At 49.2% G+C, this 15,461-nt stretch overlaps 3 protein-coding genes across 3 annotated transcripts; 2 read left to right on the top strand and 1 right to left on the bottom strand.

The window, feature by feature from the left end:
- Nucleotides 1-1,414: 1,414 nt before the first annotated feature.
- BP5553_02161 (RNI-like protein) lies at nt 1,415-4,743 on the top strand (the record flags this gene model as incomplete). Its single annotated transcript, XM_032010784.1, has 2 exons — nt 1,415-1,539; nt 2,178-4,743. The coding sequence occupies 2 exons, from the start codon at nt 1,415-1,417 to the stop codon at nt 4,741-4,743; spliced, it is 2,691 nt and encodes an 896-aa protein (XP_031874838.1).
- A 1,267-nt stretch (nt 4,744-6,010) lies between these two features.
- On the bottom strand, nt 6,011-8,033 carry BP5553_02160 (uncharacterized protein; the record flags this gene model as incomplete). Its single annotated transcript, XM_032010783.1, has 3 exons — nt 6,011-7,414; nt 7,463-7,602; nt 7,772-8,033. 3 exons carry the CDS (start codon nt 8,031-8,033, stop codon nt 6,011-6,013), a joined length of 1,806 nt encoding a protein of 601 aa, XP_031874837.1.
- A 2,571-nt stretch (nt 8,034-10,604) lies between these two features.
- BP5553_02159 (Uncharacterized protein) lies at nt 10,605-14,235 on the top strand (the record flags this gene model as incomplete). The annotated part of the gene is made up of 3 exons (XM_032010782.1): nt 10,605-12,495; nt 12,550-13,219; nt 13,272-14,235. The coding sequence occupies 3 exons, from the start codon at nt 10,605-10,607 to the stop codon at nt 14,233-14,235; spliced, it is 3,525 nt and encodes a 1,174-aa protein (XP_031874836.1).
- Nucleotides 14,236-15,461: the final 1,226 nt, after the last annotated feature.

Below are 15,461 nucleotides of genomic sequence, written 5' to 3'. Positions count from 1 at the left end.
CTTCGGGGGGCGTCCCGGTGTGCTCGATCTCCTCCTTCGGTATCCAGCAAAGTGTTTGTTGCACATCGCAATTCCAAAGCGATGATTCTATTATGAACTGGGTATAAACTGGTGGCTGCAAATCATATTTCCGCATTTCCTTCTCTGTGTCAATGGAAGAAGATAGTTGATCAAAAATGCCATAATCGCATTGCTTTAGTGCTTAAGAATGGGTATAGAAGGAGTGTTATCCTATATGATATGGTTTATGTTATGATCAGCGGGCAACAGTTATCAATTCATCCGAATATGCAGACATGGGCCGGATCCAGTCCAAAGGAGTCGCCTATCTAGGTGTGGCCGATCTTACGGTGGTTAATCTCACATATATGTATGGATATACCTTGTTGTTTGGTGTATTATGAAGTATAGGACTGTCTTGAATAAGGAATGTCGGAAGCTAGACAGGTATCAGATAATAGCTAACCTCGATGTCTGGACGCTAAGTTAAGAGCAGTGGTAGCCTTCTCTGTCTTCAGCTTGAAACCCCGCTCCCAAATAGTTCGATCAAGGTAAGGCAATGAGGGAGCAAGGCATGAGAGAAGTAGGTCGCCCTCGCTTCTCCTTGATCAGCGCATGATCGGATCCCGGGCTGCGGTGTCATAGTGGTGGCTTCTGCATTACTGCATGTACATGTACGTGTGCTATCGGTGTCAACATGCATGCCGTGCTATCTTGGGGTTCAATCGCATGATTGTGTCCATCAGCTACTGATTGTTGACCGGCCCTCCGATAGCCTTGGGAAGTCCAGAGGGTTATTGGAGGGGTGATGATTTGTGGCTCTGTTGTCTTACATCACAATGGGGTGAATGAATGCAATAATGTATTCATAGGCCCTCATCAATCGCCGATCCTCACTCAGCGTGGGTTCAGATTGCGTGGAGGCCGAGGCCTCGTGGCAGGAGCTGGAAGGGTCGATGGGGAACGATGCCCTGCAGGATCAAAGGGCTGAGATACCGATCTATGCAGACCACAGCCGCGGCGCATGAAGCAACGAATAATTGATGCCCTTTCCACGTCAACGGCCCCGCCCTGAAGCTGGGTCGCATATATTGGGAAGAATGCCCGACTGGTGGTGCTGTATCTGGGATTCTGGGTATGGGAATGGATGACAGCCGAAGCCCTAAAAGGATTGCAATATTATATAGAAGCAGAAACCACTTCCCCCGACGGGGAGTCTAGCAGTCGAATAGCTGTGCACTTGCACCTGAAATATCTCGGATGCTGTTCGCAAAACCATCTGGTCCCCCCGGCTCGAAAAATGCAATGCGCCTGAGTTGACACGTCCCAAATCAACCAGTTATTCCTGAGGAAGCGAAATAGAAAAGGGAACAACTATTCCTACGACGAGAATAGAATCGAGAATCAGCCAACAATGAGTCGACCGCCAGTCGTATCCCAAGACTTCCTGTCGCCGGTAGGCGCCCTAGAGAACCGCCCCGGCTCCAATATGAGAAGTAGAGGTGGAGAGCGTGGCTCAGTGTCCCAGGAGATATCCAGGTACGCGACTTGTGTGGTCTCCTCTTGGTGCGGGTTTGTGAGGTTCTGCTGGTGTTTTTAGTTCATATAAGCTTCATGTTTCTACTTCCGACATGCTCTTTTCTCCCTGCCTGTCTGGCTCTCTGTGTTTCTCTTTGTATGAAGTACAGTACATGTGTACTTGAGCACTCCGAGGTGTCCATTTTGCTGCAGGGTTATTATTAGTGGTGCTTAGACCCCAATACGGCGTAATGTTTGTTGCGGTTGCCCAGCCATTTGTCTCCCTGGTGGCGTGCATGCGACCCCCTTTGTAGCCCAAGCGCTTGCATGTTTCCCCCTATCTTTGTTTCCCTCATTTCCATCTCCGCCTCTAGTTGCAATGAGGCCCGCACCGACCGTTTAAGGGCGTTTGCGGCTGCGTGGGCCAAGGGGCCAAGGGGCGCCCTTCCAAATGTAGGCGTAGATCCCTAGTAGGGGCCTGCCAGTGAGGGGAATGCTAAGACTTTCTCCCTCGCAGAGCCAGTCAGAGTGCCATGTTCCTGCTTCTTCTCCGTGTCCCTGCGTATCGTTGCGGCTCCTGTGTTAGCCCGACGGACTGTATGATTGCTCATTAAGTGGATGGATGCCACTATGTTGGCGCATCACTGATCACTGACCAGAGATGGCCCGAATCTACACAGCAACAGCAACAACATCAACTTCAAGGCCAATACCAGAATCCCCCTACCGGTTTCGAATCTACCGCGGTATTGTCCAACTCCTTCCTTGCCCAATGATTTCTGGTCCCTCGACCGTTTGGACAAACCGTCAAATCCGGGGACTGAGGAACAGCAGAGAGTGACGGCCGCTACAACCTCTCGAAGACTCAGTGACCAAGATATCAAAACTCGCTCAACACGCGCCGCTCTCCAATTCCCCTCCTCAAACAAGCACAAAAAGTCAAGTGCCTCGTATCCTATTTATTTCCCCAGCGCCCTTGCCGCCAACTCCGGTTTCTCTTCTACACCCCCCTTCCTACCGTGGGGAGTTGCCCATACCATGGAACCTCGAATTTCGCCTCGCCCCGGGTCTTCTGGTAGTAGCACTACTAGATCAAGTTTCGAGTCGAGACACAAAAGTCCCTTGAGTATAAGCTCCTCAGTTGACAGTGAATCGAGTACCAGCACCCGCACTTCACTAGCGAGTTCACGATCCAGCTTCGCAGATGATTTTCATTCTCCGACCTCTCCAAATCGGTTTGTAGAGGGCACGCAAGCTCCTAGAGAGCTAAATGGCCCTGCATTGGCGCGGTATGGAGCTGGTGTAGGGGGTAGACAGCAGAAACTCTTGGTTCCACAACGGCTATCGAAAAACCCCCAAAGTCCAACAAACCAGACATTTGGGACGAAATACGCCCCCGGACGGCTTGGAGAAGGCTTCAAGAAACTGCCAGAGGAAATATTGCTTAATTGCTTAGCCGAACTGAAAAAACTACACCTGAACGTGGGAAGTTTAAGCTGTTCGACCTGCTGGATGCGAGATGTAGTTGCTGTAGGGGGGAGCTGCAAGAAATGGCGGGGTGCTGCGAGAAGCGTACTCTACGAGGATATTCAGCTCATTGGCAACGACTCAGTTCTGCACACCAAGAAACGGTACAAGATCAAATATGGGACCAGACTAAAACTACTCCGGAGGACCTTACAAGCTCGACCCGATCTCGCCCAATATATCAAGTCATTGAAAGTTCCAGCACTGCCAGAGGTGGCCAAAAATCAAAAGGAGAAGGACGAGTATATGGACCTAGTTGCTTCTGTGATAATGGCATGTCCAAATTTAGAACGTCTCTCTGGGTTTTATCCTGCATATAATCACGAGTTCTCTCGGTTTGTGCACGCCATGTCCACGAGAACTAGGCTTCGGGAACATGTATGGATTATATCAGGAAGTCCACGTCAACGCCAATATCAACAGAAGCAGTTGGCGAATTCGGGTTCTCCCACCCAGGGGCTCCTGCCCCCAGAGCAATGTATCGACTTTCTGACATTCCATTATAACTGGTCTAATCTCCAAACCCTGGTCATGCATTGCAGCCCAGACGGGACAATGAATTCTCCATTATTTACCGATATTTTTGACAGTTTGCCTTCACTGGAGAACCTACATATCTCGTCATTTCCAGCGTACTCGTTCGATGATACCACACTCTTATCATTACCATCTCTCAATTGCCTACGCTTAGAGAACCTCCCAGGGATAACCGATCACGGCCTATCGAACTTTGCTTCCTTTGCGAGAACGAAAAGGCTGAAGTCACTAGCTCTAATCTCACTATCACTAGTATCGCTCCCTGTGCTGGCACGGCTATTCTCTCACCTCCAATACCTCACTAATTTCACCTTATCACAAACGTCGTCGCCAAGCGGAGTTGAAATATTCCTCCACCCATATCTAGCATCATCTACCCTCGAGCACATGCACTGGGAATTCATGAATAGAGAAGACGACAAAGCCACTGAGATCCTTTCAAAATCAATATCATGCAACGGCTTCCCATCCCTGAAATCGATTCGGGCGCCAACGGACTTCGAAGGCTCATTGCAAAAGCTCTGCAAACCAAAAGACCGAATTGAGCTGTCCGCAGACAAATACAGGAATTTGAGTGACGTAAGCCACAATGGGATTCCTATTTCGCAGAGCATGCCCTCATTACCATCTCCCACTCGGTCAACTTTCTCAGGGACCCACAGCCATACAGGTTCCGTTGGTTCAAGCTTCATCAAATCACCAACTCGATCAGCATTCTCCCTCAATATGGACCGACCCGTGTCTCAATCTAGCGAACCAAACATTTCCGGTAAAGGCATGAGTCTTGCTCTAGCGCGACGAATGGCCCAACAGCGCATCGACGCCGCTACGACGAAACCCCAGTTCCATATCATCATCTGGGATGAGAATGGGCAATTTATAGAACGGCATGCCTTAGGCGGGTTTCTGGGATCCATCCAAAGCAAGATATCTTATATCCTGAAGCCAGATCTGGATGGGTCAGACGAATCGCTTATGGGAGTCGAGGCACTACTTGATGGGGGCGAGGAGACCAATGTTAGGGATGGATGTACTGGGAGCTGGAATTTGGATTTAGGCATCCAAGGGGGAAGCGCCAGTGCCGGGAAGAAGGAGAAGGACAGGTGGCGGCATTCGGAGAGGGGCAGGTGGAGGCCGTTGTCGGTCGAGAATCTGTTTTAAAACGAGATTCGCATATTTTAATGATCTGCAAGATACCCTGAGTCTACGTAGGAGATATATTTGTTGGCATCTCTGGGAAGATAATTTAGTAATAATATCTACTCATGTTCATGTACGTTTGGCTTTTCCCGTTCTGGTGTTTTGTGTTGCGTGCGGTATGGGAAACCTTGCTGGCGCTGTAATACTTGAATTTCACAATGTCCGCCTCGGTTATTGTGCTCTTTCTCTAGGTACCTTGAAGGTAGTCTTGCTTTCCACGAATATGTTGAGTTTGGAGTGCCGATAAGGCTATCGGCGTGAATCTTTTTATTTCCACTTTATCACCATCGTGAGACAAGAGGTAGCAGACCCTCCCAACATCACACGATCTCGCCATTCCACAAGTCACCTTCCCGATCTGTTCCATTTGTACCATCTCTCAACCTCAACTCATAAATCCTCAGTCCGCCAGCTATATACCGCTCTCCTTAACCGCAGCTATGCAGTTTGACAACATGTCGCTCATGGTCGTCGCCTGGATCAACTTTTTGGTTTTTGCCTTCGGAACCGCGGGGGAACTTGACGATTTCGCGGCAGTCGTGTTCAATACCTGCATCTTCCTCTGGCCTATCGATACCTTGGCCATCTGCATGATCTCCCACATCTTGATGGACCTTCCACATCTAATCTTCTTCACCGCCTCACTACGGGGAGGATGATGGCACCAGGAGTATGGAGAACGAAGCTGAAAATGGCAAGTTGGGGCAAGGAGGAAGAGATGTGATTTGATTTATAAAAAGGTGAAGGGGTCATACGTGAATAAGACAGCATTTGAAAGGATCGGTCTAAGAGCAAAAAATAAGTGCAAGATACCGTGTTTTATGCACTCAGGCAGTTTGATTGTCTCAAATGTTCTTAAGAATTAAACATTCTGACCATCTTCAGGAAGTCGGTCTACCTGCAACCCAGCATCCACACAGAGAATATAACGGTGATAAAGTAGTGGTGGGATAGGTGGCACATACTGTTGTTCATAAGAAGCACCTAAGGTGCCCCGGGTATTGCAAGGCCGATGTAATTGTACACGCTACGCTGCGCAATAATCAAATACTCAAATCTTGCCTTGAGCACTATCGTGCTACATGATTCAATCTTGTCCCCTCACGCATCCCGAAAACCTATGCATACGCATAACTAAACTCGAATAGGGTTTATCGGTCGGAGAGAGTCGACCCAAGATAGAGCGTGGGATCCTCACTCGCCTCTTTCCCGCATTGCATTTAGCCTCCTAACCTACTTGTGGCGGCGGAGGAGGTGGAGGTGCTGGCTGAGGATTAACAAGGGCCCCGGTATTGGTATCGACCTCGACAGTTCTAAACCTCTCAATCTCGGCCGAAATAAGGGCCATTCCCCTATCCGCGACATTTATCAAACTCTGAAGTTCTCTCAATGCTCCCTCGTTGTGGTTATAAAAATACCCATCAATGCTACTCTTGTAATTTGATGTGGTATTGTGATATCGTTGGAATGTTTCGGCGTCGTAGTGGCCAACTCCCCCATCGAGATGCGGAGGAGGATTAGTCGCTGGTGTTAGGGGTGGTAATGATTGAGGTATTTGTGGGTCGGTGGGTCCAGGAGGACTAGATCCTAGGTTGGATGTAGCTGGCGGGTTCGGCTGGGCTACTGAGTTTGAAGCCATGGCATTCATGGCAGCATCAGTGCCATCTGGAAGCTGATGATCCATCGCGTTTTCGGCAAGATTGTCACCCTCTTCTGAATTTAATGTAGTAGGTAGAACACTAGTGGTAGATCCTATTGGGCTGTTACCAGCGCTTGATTTATTGGGTTGCATGACTGCCTCTAGAAATCGTTGATCAAATGATTTGTAAAGACCGCTCGGATCCTCGAGGTCGAAATAGGGATCCGACGACGTCCAAGTTGTGTCAAAGTCATCGTACCCAATACCCGTAGCACGCAGGATAGACAGCTTCAAAGTCTTCATTTTGCGAAGATCCTGAGCAACCCAGCAAACCGACTCTGATCTCTGGACATCGGGATGGCCGATCCATAATGATACGTTTCCAAGACCTGAAGCACCATAAACCTTGATATACACCTCAATGATGTAAAGCTCCTCCAAGCTCCCCGAGCAGTCCTTGACCAGTTGGACGAATTCATGAGGATCAATGTCGACACGTTTAAGTTCTAAAAAGCGCAGGCCGTCGAATGGTTGCGTGGCTTCTAGTGGGTATGGCAAAGAGCGCATCCTCCATTCGTGTAATGGGACCCTATGTCGGTGTCTCCTGGTCGTGATATCTCTTTTCATATTCCATCCAATCAAACATAGGCTCTCAAGCTTGGTAGCTTTCCGTACCAGGAACCATAAATTCTTATTAAAAGTCGGGGTCCGAGTCTCCTGTCTCTTGATGGATAATACCAGATTCTTTAATCCCTTGAACACAATGATGGAGTTTCTAAGATCAATTGGATTATGACAGATGTTGTTCACCGAGGTGTCGCTGACATGATCTACCACGAGGGTTTCGAGCTGGTGATGTTCTTCGTCGCGCTTCGCAAGGCATGCTAATGTGGTTGCTAGGAGGAGGGTGGCTGGGGAGCTTTGAGTTCCAACGACTTGGAAAGGGAGGTTCATCTTCAAACGACGCATGCCAGGGACAAATGTAAGGACATTCTAGGAGGAATTAGCAGAGTATCGGTGATGTTATATGCATGTAAATACCTCTAACATATGATGGAAATCGACTTCGTCAAAAGTAGTTTCATTCATACAGTATTTCCGCAGTGAGGCCAGAAGAGGAACCATTTCGGGAACCTTGGATACCAGTCCTTGAAATATATCGGTAAGACGAGTTATCTCCTCTGTGAAGGGGTAATTAGCATCCGTTCATATAATAGGGACCTTCTAGAAACATCTCAGCAGCTCAACCAATTGATTGAGTAGTATCTAGAGCAAAGCTAAACCTCATCCCAAAACTCTCCAGTGCGATAATTCCAAAGGCCCGTATATAACAAAAGAGGACCAGCCTACCTTCATCCCTAATCATCATCATATCCAGGTAGATAGCCTCGCACAAATGTCCCACTCTGGTCAAGCTTCCAGTATTAGGCACGGCGCTTCGTAGAAAGCGCGAGAACTCGAGCTGGATAGTCTTGAAGATATAAGGTCGGAGGGCGACATCGAAGGCTTTGCAGACGAGGCGCAAAGGGAGGATGATGTTCTTATCAAGGCGGCACATCCGGACATCCCAGAGGAGGATGAGCCCGAGGATCTCGGCAGGGAGCAAATCCATAGTGTATTGTGTATTGTAGAGGCGTATACATGAGAAGAAGAAGAGCGGCGGAGGCTGAGAGAACGATGAGCTTGAGGCTGTCGATAGCTGCGATTGAGGGACCACAAGGCTGTGGGGATGAAGTGCGGTTGCCGATACGAGATCTCGCAGCTCCGGTAGATCCACCAATAATGCACGTCTACCCTGCTGATCATAGTTGTAAGGTACCACGGTAGCTTCCCAAATGCATTTTATTCAATTCATAAGATTCATGTACACATACGAATTATACACACATCTATATATTTGCGTCTAATTTTAGGTACCTTTTAAATTTTGATCAACTTTTGGTTCTTAGAGCGGCGGTATCCCACCAGCTGCAAGTGTGTTTACGGATTACTAAGCTAGTATCTTGCGTAGAGGTGGGAGCAGTAGCAATAAGCAATACCTTCAAACATTACGACGTGGTGAAGGTGAGATGGGACATATAAATATTATAACTGCTCGTAGCCGTCAATAAGGAACCCTTTTTTAGTGAAGCTGCTTTTGGCGGTTCCTGAGGGGGACCCTCGTCGATTATAATAGACTCTCACGAGCCTAGCACTATGTATGTCATAGTGATTGCACGGAAATGGCGGCATGACCTTGTTAATATGTACTGTACATGCAGGTTCATGTAGTACAGTCTACGCAACTTATTATTAATTAATCATGTTTCTGTTTATTACTCGTTCAAACTCCAACCTGCTTGATAGGAACAGAACGCAAGCGAGCGCAAGCCACAGCTAAGATTGATAAGGGCGTTGAAATGCATGGTGCTCCCCCTTAATCATACAGTTCGCCGTATATGCCGTGGGATGGGTCCAAAAACCGGATTCGCATCCCGCGAAATCAAATATTAAAGGCTTACATATTGCCCAGGGGCCCACAAGGTACTTGTTTCCAACTACCGAGATCATCGCAGGGGGGGTTGCGCTTAGCAAGTCTCCATCAATTTATCGATTCTGAGGCCTTCTCAGATCTTGAATCATGGCGGCTTTGCAATTGGCTCTGTCGCAAACGCTCGATATTTTCGGAAAGCAATGCATTCCGATGCTACGGGCACGAGGCACGAGGCACCGGTGGTGACAGTCTCATGTCGGCAGGGAGCAACGGCGACCGAGTCGCTGGTCATGGCTGCATGAGCACACATAAGACAGCCTCGACAACAGGCTGAGGGCATAAGAGATAAAAGCACGTCTGAGACCTGCCGAGGTTCCCTAGAAGCATGGCGGCTCTTTGCCTCGGTGCGTGATTGAGCCTGCGTGTACTATTAACTTCCCCCTAGGCATATATAATAAGATACCTTCTCCGGAGTGGCAGGTGTGTACCAGAGTGGTACAGAGAGCATACTTTCGGAACTACAACCGGACCGTCCATGAGGTGTTACCCACAACCCACAACCGTAAGCTTAAGGACTGCGCAAAGGCTCGCCTTTACCCGGTTACGCTGTGTACACACTTAAGCCTATGGCGTTAGAGCCATGTGTCTGTCTCCTATCTTCGTAGCCGTGCAATAATCGCTTCGGAAAACCACAGTACCGCGGGTCGCGAACAGGCTACTCGCATAATAAACATAAACCTCCGATCCTGTGTTTTGGAGCGTGGTATCTTGAGAATAGCTCAGCCTCGGTTGACAGACTCAAGCAGCAAGTGCCCCAAGTGCTGGTTAGCAGGTATCTTTAGGTAGGTAGCTTACAACTTGCTCCTGGGTGCTGCTTTTACTTGGGCTCTTTGACAAGGTATTTCATGCAGAGTTCACGGAGAGTGGCTACGTAGTCTGCGTACGAGTACGCCATGGCAATTGGGAATTGGCAATTGGCAATTATGATGGATCATCGATCATCCTTGTCTGCCCTGTCGGCGTCTTTGCCCTGCCCTGCCCGTCCGTCCTGTCATCGCCTCATAGGGAGCCACACAATCCTGTACGGATCGACCGTGCATTGGTCGCCAGCTCTCCTAGTGAGGGAGCGAGGACGACATTCGTTGTTCTTGTCTTGTCAACCGCAACCTCCCCTCTTCTCTCCTCCATCCTCGTCGTACCAAGTGATACTATCATTCCCCTCTTTGGCCGTTGCGTGCGCATTATACGCTCCCTTACATTCGTTTGAATCCCCGATTGCATTTTTGGATCAATCAACCTGCGACAGCAACCTTCCCACAATCCGCCCTGTATCGTGTCGTATCATATCGATTCGCAATTTCGCAATTCGCGCCTCTTCCGCCCTCCCCAGTCTCTCGACACAGGCACAGATACAGATAGGATAGGCACAACCACGAGCGACGAGTTGCAGAGCATTGAACTGGTTGCTCTGCTCTGCTGTGCTGTGCTGTCGTTTCACCACTTAAGAGTTAGAAACCCTCCTTATCCACCTCACCTCGACGAATTGGCGCGGGTACCCCAGCCTCATCTCAAAACTGCCCTGCTGGCCGGGCCAGACATCCTCGTCCTGGCCACGACTGCTCATTCACCCATATCTGCAGACATTAACATAGACAGTAACCTAGACTATGACTATCTAGACCTCGCTCTCTCTGAGCAGGTCGAGCTCCCATGAGTGGTCCCACGTTGACGATGCCGGCGGCCTTCGATACGGACTCCCCCTTCCCCCGTTCGTTTTCTTCTCCAAGCCTACCGGACCTGGTCACTGGAGATTACAAGCAACCCTCGGCACGGCATGACGATGACCTCCCACGATCGGCGAGTTTCACCTGCCTGCCAGATCTGGAGCCCCCATTCCAGCCGGAGGCCGATCTCCAGAGGATAATATCCGCAGATGCCCCACCATATTCTGACCATGAGGACCTGACTCTGAAGAAACGAAATTCGGATGCCGGCCAACGACCGTCGAAGGATAAACAGGAAGAACGCCCGAAGCTAGAGAGATTGGGGAGGAGGAAGTCTCTGGTTGCACGACCCAAATCTTGGATACAAAGAGTTAAGGGCTCTCCAGAGCGGCAGAATTCACCGGAGCCGTCCTTCACAACCCCCACAGGTGCTCCTCCAGTTCCCTCAGTCCCCAAAGCATCCCGCGAGAATAAAACCAAGACTGTGTCAGAGTCGTTTGCAACATTCGCCCGGAAGTCATGGATGGCCTCGTCAAGATCACCATCCCCAAGTCGAGCCGCTGGAAAAGAGATGGCCAACAATGGTCAGGCGGTGGATGAATCGAAGACGGCAGGCAGTACAACACCCACCCATTGCCGGTCGGTAGGACTGACCCCGAAGCTGGAAAAGGCCCGACACTCCAGAACCGATGAGAACCTTCCAAAACCTTCCTCGAGAACAAGTTCCACATTGATGAAGATGAAGCAGAGACCACAGAGCGTGCTCATGAATCTCACAAACTTCAACTCCACAAACTCTTCCGCGAGCAGCCTCCCGAGCAGCTCTATGGACAACCGATCAACTCCGCGGACATCGACTGATAAGATCCCCCCTCTTCCGGCAGCCCCCTCCACCGAAAAGCTTCAGAGTCTAGGTATCGAGGCTCCTAAGCGACGGGACGAGCTCTGGTCAGCCTTCCGTTCGATAGAGAACGACTTTTCCAAATTCCAAGCCAAGACCTGGTCATTGAAGACGAATGTAGTCAGGGCATCCCTTCTGCCATTTCTACGAAATCACGCGTCACATACTTCCAATAAGAACCTCCGTCCCGAAGATCTTGAACGACGAGTTAATATATTAAACAAGTGGTGGACCGGACTTCTGGAGGTTCTTGATGGAAGGCAGAACCAGACTGTTAGTGGCGTGGATCGCCCAATCTTGCTCGATGCATGCTATGCGATTATGACAAGGCCAGAATGGAGATTACCGCCATCACACTTTGCACCTTTATCGGAACGGTCTGTAAATCGGTTACCTGACCGCCTTCCAAGGTCCAAATCATCATCCAACTCTCTAAACTCCTCTGTCACCCAATTCATGACCGAATCTGTCTATCACAATACTCGGAACCTATTCATTCAGAATCTCCTTTCCCAGATGCGCTTCGTAGTCGACAAGATGTCCCTGAGACATGCGCCAGCAAGCCTCGTGACTTTCTGCGGGAAAGCAGTTGCGTACGCCTTCTTCTTCGTGCCTGGAGTTGCGGAAATCCTGGCCCGTGTCTGGAAATTGCCGGCTGACGTCCTTCGGAGGGCTGCAGATGAGCTTGGGATGCCTAGGCGTGTGAATAAGCTCGATATGGATGAGCTTGTGGCCGCTTTCCCAGCGCATATTCAAAGTCTAGGTTGGACATCGGTCAAATCAATGGCTGCTCAACTACGACAGGACCCCACTCTGCCAATTATGGTTGCAAAGATCCCATGGTACGGCCCGTGGGTGGGAAGGTGGTGTGGCCGAGATAGCGATCTATTCTATGTATTTGCAAAGCATTATCATATTCTGGCTGAGGAATTCATGCCTCCGGGACTTTCTCTTGCCGGAAAAGCTCGCGCTCCAGGTATATCCACATTTGCTTAGTATGGCTCAGCAACCAGCTAACTCATCCTCCCAGGTTTTATCCTCGTCCAGGCACAGCTTTTGACAGCCTTAGATGCCACCATACACCGGCAACCCGCACCGGATCCGATTTCTATCACCTTTGATGATGTTCTTTCCGGGGCGGATGCTAATGCTGCAGCTCTCCCACTTCCATCGAACAATTCTGCAAGGCGGATGGCTGAAAACCGTCTAATAATGCTGCTTCGTGACTTCATCTCCGAACGACCTTCGGATGACGAACTGGCTAGCGCTACATTCGCGGAGGCTTTTAGTAAGATGATGCAAGCCACAGCTCGAAGAACTTCGCTTTTCGACCATAATGCCTGTTTTGTTCTATCTGATTTTATGGAACAAGCGCTAACAATTTTTGTTCGATTTCACTATGCACATGCGTTGGAATCTGATTTTATTGATTGGCATTTTTGGCTGGACGTCTGTAAGAAGATGCTCGAGAGTGAAAATAGCATGTCTGAGATTCGCCTCTTTGCCTTCCTCTTCACTACTTGGAGCGTGGTTTCTGGCGATGAGCGTCGAAAAGAGATCATGTGCCTGGAGTGGCTATTGACTGAGGAGACTTTTAATAGGTTTTTCAATCACTGGTGCCCCATGGTCAGAGCGTACTATATGCGACTTCTGTGCTGGCGGATCTGCCGGGATGATGGAGAATCCTCGGACCTCGATGCGTATGTATTCCCTCCCCCCTTCTTTCAGTAATTGGTCACTGAGAAGCAATAGCAAAATTTTCTCCGTCGTCCTATCACGCATAAAGACCTCCTGGGTACATTATCTCCATTTGGTACAAACGGCTGAAAAGTCCCACATCCTCCCTCCATCCACCGCGCCATGCCATCCAGCTCCAGGAAGGCGGCTCCTCATCATTCGTAATGATAACCAAACACCACCCCCAAGTTTATTCCTCAGCTTCGACGGAATCATGCCCTCCCCAGGGGCTGCCCAACCCACAGCTTATAAACGGCACTCATCTCTCGCCAACCTTAGCAAACTTGACACTACTGATTCTACGAACCCCAAACTGACGACCGATTTACCTCAGGCACCATCCAACAAGAAACGTTGGAGCTTCGTAGGCAAAATGATTCCAGCTACATTTTCCACGCCTGGTTCAACTCCTTCGCCAACAGATGGTCCAGGCTCCTCGCCCACAAAATCCCAAACGCTGGAAGAAGCAAGGCGCGAGACGGCCCTCGCCCGTGCAAGACCAACTCACTCTAAGCAGTCGAGCACAGATAGCGAAACGCCGCCCGCGACAAGCACGCATCGTGCATTTAGTTTTAAATTCAGCCTAGAATGGAGCCAGCATTTTGAGAGACTTCAGGGACAGCCCAACGCGGGTGGGGGAATCAGAGGTGGTGTAGGATTCAACATGGGAGCCGAAAGGCGCCTTTCTCCACCCAGGCTCCCGGCGGCCGCACAAGCTTGGCTAGGTGCTAGGTTACCAGGCCTTAATCGTGAAGCGATGCCAAGAGATGCCAACGCCACTGGGGACTCTCAGAGCGGAAGTAGAAGAGGGACCATAGTTCCGAGTTCAAAATACACGGGTAGGGCGCTGGCCGAGTGGGCCCTTGTGGTTGCAGAGTGCAATAATTTTGTTGAGAGGCGTAGGGCCGAGGGCGTACCTTCGCTGAGATGGGTTGAGGTCCCGACATTAAGTGTGGAGGGCTTTAGGAGGTTTGGATAGTCGCTATCTTTCCTCCTTTCATCCGATTCGTTCATCGGCACATATTATCTGGCCTGCAAAAAGCCTTGGATACCTGGCATAACATTTTCAGCATCAACTTCGATGATAGAGCATATTGGTTTTGCATAGCACTGGCGCTTTTGGGTAATTTTAATTTTTGGATTCGCAATCACATATTCGTTTTCTGCTTGTTTAAATACAAAATAATGCCTTACGGCTATGGCATATTGCATATTGCTCTTATAACGGCTGGTCTTTTACGGAGTATCTTGATATGGAACGCTGGTTGGATTTAGTTATCGCGTTTCGTTCGGAAAGGGAAAGGAGCATATATTACATGGGTTTGGGGAGGTCAGGGTGGGATATAGACCTATGATGATAAATTAACGAAATTAACTACGTGTTTCGACATCCTACAGGATTTTATAGGATTGGATGGTAAGATGTGAATTCGAACCGGTTGCTATTTTTCGAATTTTCGCTTTGCGGCCCCTGGCCGTCAGAATCTTCTCACAACTACCTACATTAGCTCCCGGTACATGTAGCGCAGAGTTGCCGAGAGGTACGACGTATTCCCAATCCGAATTACTATGTCCAAAGGAAAAAGAGGTTTCTTTATTTTGGTCTACGAGTGGACTACTCTTGCCTCTCGCGATAAAAGGAGGCGACCCGGTTTAACCGATGCTATTTATGGATGGGTGGCAAATATTACTTTACTGCAGGGACGCTTTAACGAAGTACAGTATTTCGCCACCTAGTTGATCGACACTGCAACAGTGTTTATCCACTCTAGGGAAATTTCTCTTCGTTAAACTCGGCTTAGAGCGGCTTATCCTTGTCCTAACCGTGGTTTGGGGATGTTGGATATGGAAATTGTTTTGAGCTCGATGATGGCTCTAAACTGGAAGATGATTTGGGCTAGGTGGGTTGGATCCTGCTTGTTATTATTGGCTTGAATAGAAGGGTAGTCGATAAAAAGGTGAAATCTGGAAGCTTTTGAATTTTCGCTAGTCCCTAGGGGGTGGTAATTTAGATGAGGACTGAATGGCTGTTGGTTTCAACCCTCAAGTAGCCCTTCGCTGACCGTTTATTATTGAAATATTCATCTTCATAGGCCAAGTCACCAAGTGTTCCGAACAAGGTAAATCACAATTCATTTGAGTACCACTCATGTAAAATAGGCATAAGGCAACCATCCATCCGCAAAACTCCCAAAGCCCGCCGTC

This window comes from Venustampulla echinocandica (assembly GCF_003357145.1).
Source record: "Venustampulla echinocandica strain BP 5553 chromosome Unknown scaffold_0, whole genome shotgun sequence".
NCBI lineage: Eukaryota > Fungi > Ascomycota > Leotiomycetes > Helotiales > Pleuroascaceae > Venustampulla > Venustampulla echinocandica.
Note: the sequence above shows the minus strand (reverse complement) of the source record. Positions and strands in the feature narration are given on the sequence as shown.